General features: G+C 47.8%; 1 protein-coding gene across 1 annotated transcript in view; it reads left to right on the forward strand.

Moving 5' to 3' along the window:
- Nucleotides 1-8,434, forward strand: part of LOC120387912 (kinesin-like protein KIF17) — a 47,808-nt gene extending 39,374 nt beyond the window's left edge. The window contains 4 exon segments of the mRNA XM_039509310.1: nt 326-584; nt 3,684-3,751; nt 6,090-6,210; nt 7,708-8,434. Of these exon segments, the coding sequence (XP_039365244.1) occupies nt 326-584; nt 3,684-3,751; nt 6,090-6,210; nt 7,708-7,904 (645 nt within the window). The 3' untranslated portion in view covers nt 7,905-8,434.
- The last annotated feature ends 187 nt before the right edge of the window (nt 8,435-8,621 follow it).

Consider the following 8,621-nt stretch of genomic DNA (forward strand, 5'->3'; position numbering starts at 1 on the left):
ACATTGTGTGAAGAAGCGTTTCCTTTTACCAGTTTTGAATTTGCCATCTTTCAGTTTCATTGAATGTCCTCTTGTTATTGGGTTATGAGACAGAGAGAATAGAAGTTCCCAGTCCACTTTCTCTGAACCATTCATATACCGTATACTTAGATCATGCCCTCTCTTTATTAGTCTCCTCTCTAAAGTAAACAGTGCAAATCTTTTCAAACTCTCCTCACGTCTTTCTTCCCTCTTCATATCTTCCTCCTAATCATTCTTGTTGTGCCAGTCATCTAGAGTTCTCTCTGTTCTCATCACAATTAACCCTTTCCTTTTGGTGACCTAGCTGCGAGCTGCTGAGACCGAAATCAAAGACTTGCAGTCAGAGTTTGAGTTGGAGAAGATTGATTATCTTGCCACCATCCGCCGACAGGAGCGGGACTGCTTGCTCTTTCAGCAGCTTCTGGATCAGGTGCAGCCCCTCATACGGCGTGACTGTAACTATAGCAACCTGGATAAAATCAGATGCGAGTCCATCTGGGATGAGGACAGCGGCTGCTGGAAACTCCCAGAGCTTGTCATTCAAAAAACCAGCCTTCCCGCAGGTAAGAAAGGCATCTGCATTGTACTCCCCATCCACGCAGCTTATCTCGGCTCACTGGCATGGCCATGTGTATCGCGTTTGGATAGTATTTGCTTATAAAACCTTGGTTTGGCTCACGGGTACAGAATTAGCTGTAATCTTTCTGTGAGAGGCTGGATGATGATCTAGCTAGATGAGGACAAAGCATCTCTTATTGGGACTACCTGACTATTTATTTTGAACAGGATGTCATTGATTTGCGTGATAGTAGGGAATCTTGTGTTAAACCACACAACAGTATAACCCATATCTGATTAAATATCGTAAGCATCTCTGGGCCTTTAGTGGAGTCTTGTTTGGTAACTGGTGCTTAACATAAAATTGTTGCCCTTCTCCCCATTCTTTTCCTTCAAGAACCTTGAAGCAGTTTATGAGATTAATTAATTAGGCTTCACAAACCCTCATCAGGTAGGTATTATTAGACTGGTTTTAAAAGGGGGTAAACTGAGGCACAGAAGGACATGACTTCCCAATGTGCCATAGTGAGTCTGTAGTAGAGTGAGGGAACCCAGGATGCCTGACCCCCAGTCCTGTGCTTTTTATTTCATTCCCTTCTCTGTATTAGCTGCCTTAGCCCAATAGATGAACCATTTTCCCTAGAAGGTTGAAATATTCACTGCACAGACCTGCAGGCCCCACATGTAGTTGCACTGTGGTATGTAACCTTTCATTTAAATCAGCTTCTGTACCCAATGGCTGGAGGATAGCTAATGTGATGCCAATTTTTTAAAAAGGCTCCAGAGGTGATCCTGGAAATTACAGGCCGGTAAATCTAACTTCAGTATCGGGCAAATTGGCTGAAATGATAGTAAAGAACAGAATTATCAGACACACAGATTAACATAATCTGGTGAGAAAGAGTTAATATTTTTTTTTTGTAAAGGGAAATCATACCTCCCCAATCTACTAGAATTCTTTGAGGGGGTCAATAAGCATGTGGACAAGGGTGATTCAGTGGATACAATGTACTTAGATGTTCAGAAGCCCTTTGACAAAGGTCCCTCACCAAAGGCTCTTAAGCAATGTAAGCTGTCATGGGATAAGAGGGAAGGTCCTCTCGTGGATAGGCCCCCCCCCAAATTCACAGTCCATTTTGGTCAATTTAATGATCATAGAATTTTTTTTAATCATAAATTTCATTATTTCAGCTATTTAACTCTGATATTTCACAGTGTTGTAATTGTAGGGTTCCTGACCCAAAAAGGAGTTGTGGTGGGGTCACAAGGTTATTGTAGGGGTGATTGCGTTAGTGCTACCCTTACTTCTGCACTATTGCTGGTGCTGGCACTGCCTTCAGAGCTGGAGAGTGGAGGCTGCTGGCCAGGAGCCCAGCTCTGAAGGCAGAGCCACCGCCAGCAGCAGCATAGAAATAAGGATGGTATGGTATGGTGTTGCCACCCTTACTTCTGAACTGCTGCCTGCAGAGCTGGGCCCTTGGCCTGCAGCCCCCGCTCTCCGGCTCCCCAGCTCTGAAGGCAGCGCAGAAGTAAGGGTGGCAATATCACAACCCCCCTACAATAACGTCGTGACCCCCTGCAATTCCCTCTTGGGTCAGGCCCCCCAATTTGGGAAATGCTGGTTTCCCCCATGAAATCTGGTCTTTTGTGCTTTTACTTTATACTATACAGATTTCATGGGTGGGGGAGACCAGATTTCACGGTCCGTGACGTGTTTTTCATGGCCATGAATGTGGTAGGGCCCTACTAATGGATCAGTAACTGGTTAAAAGATAGAAAATAACGGGTAGGAATAAATGGTTAGTTTTCAGAATGGAGAGAGGTAAATAGTGGTGTCCCCCAGAGGTCAGTACTGGGATGAGTACTGTTCAACATATTCATAAATGATCTGGAAAAAGGGGTAAACAGTGAGGTGGCAAAATTTCCAGATGATACAAAACTACTCAAGATAGTTAAGTCCAAAGCAGACTGCAAAGAGTTACAAAGGGATCTCACAAAACTGCGTGACTGGGCAACAAAATGGCAGATGAAATTCAATGTTGATAAATGCAAAGCACATTGGAAAACATAATCCTAATTATACTTATAAAATGATGGGATCTAAATTAGCTGTTACAACTCAAGAAAGATCTTGGAGTCATTGTGGATAGTTCTCTGAAAACATCCACTCAATGTGCAGCAGCAGACAAAAAAGCTTAACAGAATGTTGGGGATCATTAGGAAAGGGATAGATAATAAGACAGAAAATATCATATGGCCTCTATATAAATCCATGGTACATCCACATCTTGAATACTGCATGCAGATCTGGTGGCCCCATCTCAAAAAAGATATATTGGAATTGGAAAAGGTACAGAAAAGGGCAACAAAAATGATTGAGGGTATGGAATAACTTCTGTATGAGGAGAGATTAATAAGACTGGGACTTCTCAGCTTGGAAAACTGACGACTAAAGGGGGATATGATAGAGGTCTAATAAAATCATGACTGGTGTGGAAAAAGTAAATAAGGAAGTGTTATTTACTCTTTCTCATAACACAAGAACCAGAGGTCACCAAATGAAATTAATAGGCAGCAGGTTTAAAAGAAACAAAAGGAAGTATTTCTTCACACAAAGCACAATTGATCTGTGGAACTCTTTGCCAGAAGATGTTGTGAAGGCCAAGACTATAACAGGGTTAAAAAAAAAGAACTAGATAAATTCATGCAGGATAGGTCCATCAATGGGTCTTAGCCAGGAAGCGCAGGGATGGTGTCCCTAGCCTCTGTTTGCCAGAAGCTGGAAGTGGACAACGGGATGGATCACTTGATGATTACCTGTTCTGTTCATACCCTCTGAAGCACCTGGCATTGGTCACTGTCGGAAGACAGGATACTGGGACCCAGTATGGCCGTTCTTATGTTCTTATTGGTAGGTGCATAGCATGTGCCATCTATTGGATAAAAAGTGTAGTGTGAAGGTCCTTCTAGTCCCCATATGGCTCAGTAAGCAGTGATCTGGGGTGTCTGTAAGCAGCAGTGGGGAACAAGGGGGACAGTCAGGAAAATCTGGAAATGATTCAGTGCTGTTGGTCTTTTAAGTAATGCCTTTGTTCTCATAGCAGTTCCATCACTGCCACAGACTAAGCCAGCCAGGAAGAGCGCCTCAGGCGAGAACAGAGAGCTGCTGATGGTAAGCTGCACGTCTCCGGGACCTGAGGGAGCCTTCTGAGCTACACAGCTCTTCCTTCTGGAGGAAATAGGCAGAGGGCTGAGTGGCTCCAGAGGGACTCATGCCCAGCCATCACTGGTATTAGAATAAGGGTGTGTGTAAAGCAGAGTAAATAGTGAAGCAGTGAGCTGGCCTCACAGTCCAGTGGTCAGTCAGGGGAGTGTAGGACCTTGGCCAGCAGGGGCTGGGAATGCTGGGAGTCCAGCCCCTGAAGAGCAGGGCCGCCCAGAGGGGGGGGCAAAGGGGGCAATTTGCCCCAGGCTCCGCAGGGGCCCCCAAGAGAAGAGCGGAGGCTCCCGCCTCCGCCCCTCTCCTGGAGCCTCAGCCTCCGGCCGAGCCCCTGAGCCCCGCCCCGCTCAGAGCGGCGTGGGGAGGGGGCGGGGCAGCTGCCTCCGCTGGGCGTGGAGCTCACAGCCCCGCCCCCTCACCACGCGGCTCTGAGCGGGACGGAGCTCAGGCCCCGCCGGAGACGCGCTCGGGTAAGGGGCCGGGGCCGGGGAGGGGGGAAGCAGGACCTGCCGCCGCCAAAGCGCAGCCCGGTCTTCGGCGGCGGGGGTCCCTTCTGTTCCGGGACCCGCCGCCGAAGTGCCCCGAAGGCCTGCGGCGGGGGCCCCCCCCGCCACCGAATTACCGCCGAAGACCGGGCTGCGCTTCGGCGGCGGGTCCCGCTTCGGCGGTAATTCGGAGGCGGGGGGCTCCCGCCGTGGGTCTTCGGGGCACTTTGGCGGCGGGTCCCGGAACGGAAGGGCCCCCCGCCGCCGAAGACCCCGGGCCCCCGGAATCCTCTGGGCGGCCCTTCTGAAGAGGAGAGACAACCCTGGCCAGAATGATAGACAACAGAGCCCTAGAGCAGTTCCAAGACTAGAAGGATAGCGCATTGGCTGAATTCATCAGTCTCGCAGAATTTTGTATTTTCCCGCATAAAAAACATTCTGCCCTATAAGTGCTGCAGTTCCACCTTTTACCCACCAGAGGACGCTATGGTGCCAGAACAGCTGCGTTCATGCCGGCTGTTCTAGCGCCACAGCGGCCTCTGGTGGGGAAAAGGTGGCACTGCAGCACTTCTTAGGGAAAATGTTTTTTTATGCAGGAAAATACAAAATTCTATGCTCAGTGCTGCAGAATTCCCCCCAGAATAGAGTTCATCACAGCACCTGCCCGCGGAGCCAGGTTAGACAGATTGGGGCACACAGGGCTGCTGGGGGGGGTCACAGATTTGGGTTCAGAATGGCTAGTGGGGTGGACAGACGGGAAGGGCTCAGGAGCTAGTGGGGTGACAGCGTTGAGCCTGGGGATGGGGGAGGGGCTCTGCAGAGACCCGTGGGGACGAGAGGTGCGGGGACAGGGGCAGACGTGCCTGACTGAATGGGAGAGGCTTGGGGTCAGCCAGGGTCTGCATGGGGGAGGCTTCCCAACCCCCTAACAATCCCACCCCCAAAGAAAAACCTCCCACCCACACTCATCACCCTCCAGGGTCACTCCTAGGCTCCTTCCTTTTCCCTCAGCAACTACGTAATCCCCGACTCCTCCAAGTCTTTGCACTGCAAACAAAATATGCAGAATTTTGCAGAATTTTCAAATATTGTATGCAGAATTTTTAACTTTTTGCTGCAGAATTTTTAATTTCGGGGTGCAGAATTCCCCCAGGAGTAATCTTAGCTCTCCTTTGACAACCACAAAAACACTCCCTGCTTTGCTTGGCCTCTCTGCCGAGGACACAGTGGCCTAGGACTAGGATAGTGCAGCAAGTGTGGATGGAAGCTTATTCCCAAACTTCTGTGGGGATAATTGAAACCTGCCTCATGGATCAATTGCTGATTTCCCCCTCCCGCCCATGCAAAACCTTAGTAAATGGGACCAATCCTATTGCCCGCAGTGGCTGTGCGGCCCCTACAGGACCCCTTGGCAGGACTTTTGGACAGTGGATTTGCATGGTTTGCAAACCTACTGGCCATATATCTACTGCAGCCATGTATCACTGTTGCCAGAAAGCCATTCTGTGCAGCACATACAGTCCTGCACCCACTCCGTCCAGTGTAGCAGAATTGTACCTGTATCATTACATTTTGGACTTTGCTTACAGGTATTGGGGATGGGGTGTGGCAGGATGTAGCCCGATGCCTGTCCAGATTATTCCCAAGAATGTGTATTCTGCAGTGTTACTGTTGCCCAGGTTGGATAATATATTCGATCACTTCATATTATCTCTAAGTCTCTGGCCCTAGCTCATGGAATGGTGGTTGGCTGCTTTCGAGCTGGCGCTGAGGGGAGTGCTGCTCACAGCGTTTTGTGATCCCAGCAGGAAGAAGACCGCTACAAACTGATGCTGAGCAGGAGTGACAGTGAGAATATTGCCAGTAACTATTTCCGGTCCAAGCGAGCCAGCCAGATCCTCAGTGCTGATCCTATGAAGAGTCTTGGTAAATATCCCAACACTCTCCTTTCCTTTCCTCCTTGTCGGTGTCTCCTCCAGTGAGGGTTCCATTCCTGGCATGTTAGTCTAGAGGGATTTGTTGTTCCCCAGTCAAATAGCCTCTTTAATGGACAATGCAACCCATTCCTTTATTGGTGGTAATAGCCATTTTCCCCTCTGACAATGGTTCCCTAGAGTTGCTCTAGCAGACCAGACGTTGATAAACCTACCTGTAGTGATTTGAATGATTTGCTTCCAGTGCTTGTAGCTTGGAGGTAATTCACATTCAACGTGTCACCCTGACCAACACTTGCTGTCTTTTGTCCCTCCATAGGGTTGCCGCTCATCCCAGTTTTTCAGGGAATAAAGCACCATGGGCTGGATGTTCTGCATAAGCAGTGGCCTTAGCCCGTGTGTCATTCAGTGGTGCTAGTGATTCCTCTTTAAATTTGCCGTGGACTTAGTCCTTGGTGACAAGTGCCCTTGCTGTGTCTCACTCCATTTGTTTTAAGGATAGCTAAGCTCTGTAAATGTACAGCATGGGCCCATCTGTGCATTCAATAGGAGTCTCTTGCCAATCAGGCCCTTTGTTTTTTGGTTTTGTTTTGTTTGTTTGTTTGTTTTTAATTAATTTTGGAACAATGTACTGAGCTGCAAAGCTCTGTGGCCATTTCTGAGCCAGCACACAGAAATAAATGCAGCTGTGGATGAACCGATAGATACAGAGCCTTTCCTCTTCAGGTCACTGGTTCCAAAGTAGACTAGGTAGGTCTAACAAAAGATAACAACCTTGTGGTAGCCTGAGTGAAACAGATTTTTGTGGGGTTTCAGTCTAATTCCTAGTGAAGAGCTGTCTGCATAATAAAATCCACCACCACAGTTGGTGCTAATTGGCATCCTTGCTAGCAGAAATTGGATGGACTACACACACTCCCATCTTACCTTTACAAATGTCTCATGAGGACAGGACTGAGGCACATTGATGAAGCAGCATGAAGAAATGTATCCAGTTACTACTTCTGTGAATGAAACCTATTACCCTTAGTCTCAGGTGCCTGTCATGCTGGCAGCTGGGCTGTTCAATTACAGAGAATAAGCAGAAAGACAGAACAAAACAGAGACATAATCAACAATTCAACCAACTAAATGAGCTTTGCATTGTGCCATGAAAGTCATTAAACTCTGGCTGTGATGCACTTTCAAGGGGATGTGGGCATCAAATCCCAAATGTGGAGGCAGTCCGCTGAGAAAGCTCAGCCACCAGGCTGAGTTATTAGTATTTGACTAGATACATTGCATATTCAGAAAATCAACCAGTGAAACGGTCAACTCCAGTCTGGAAGTTCCTTAAAATGAGTAAATTAAATGCAAAAATATCTAAATTTCCTGACTGCCTTCAATAAAATTAATGGATAAGGTTTTAATGCAGCTGGGAACTTGGAAAAGCATTGCTGAGTCTTAACAGACCAAACATGTGGGTATGTCCTGTTCCTTTACTCTACAGCCCATCATGACTCCCCTCCTGTGCTCAGCGCCCCCCTGAACAACAACACCTCCAGCATGGCACCCGTCTCTCCTTCACAGACTGTGGAGATGCCCCAGCCACGTCCTTTCCGCCTTGAGTCGCTTGACTTCACCACACCGTCCTCCAAAACAAAGCGCAAGAAGGGCAAAAACAGCTTCAGCAGTGACCCCTTCTGAGTGAACTGGCCTCAGGTGAATACGGATCCTTCTGATTGTAGTGGCCTTCATGGACTCCAGTCCCCTGTGGCCCCTGGTGGCAGTGTCTGCTCAGATTGCAGCAACTACCTTGGCAGTTACCCTCTTAACGATGTAGAATTTGGTGGCAGCAATCTTCTTATCACAGTGGCTTTTGGAAGGGACAGTTTGATTTTCCTTTCAGTTTAGGGTCAGTGGAGACAAATGCTGCTTCCAGGGGTTTTGAAGTCTGTAGTAACAACTCCAGGTTCAAGCTGGGGCTGGCACAGTCCTTCATTACCTGCTTCCCTGCCATGTGTGTGCAGCCAGCACCATATATTTAGTCTTCCATTCTGGTCACTGCCATGCCCACTCAAACCTCTGTTCTTGGACTAAAATCTTTAGGTGATGTGAGGCAGTTCAAGATGTTAAGAGTTTTGTAAACTGTATGTTGACTGTTTATATTTTAGTCATTTATCTTATGTGCAGGACATCTGGTTAATGATCACAATACATTGCCTTTTAATGACAAACTCCGTCTGACTGCTGTTATATTTACCGTTCATGTTCCTTTGCATTTTTGCCAGATGTTGCATACATTGGCCACTATCCCTGTAGCTGCAAAGCACTGGGTCGGGAGTGTCTTTCCCATCAGCTTTTGCTTCATAATCCGAAAGCCAGCATATTCGGCTGTTGATCAGCAAAAGACACTGCCTACCC

The sequence above is a fragment of the Mauremys reevesii genome, linkage group 21, assembly GCF_016161935.1.
Source record: "Mauremys reevesii isolate NIE-2019 linkage group 21, ASM1616193v1, whole genome shotgun sequence".
Taxonomy (NCBI): Eukaryota; Metazoa; Chordata; order Testudines; family Geoemydidae; genus Mauremys; species Mauremys reevesii.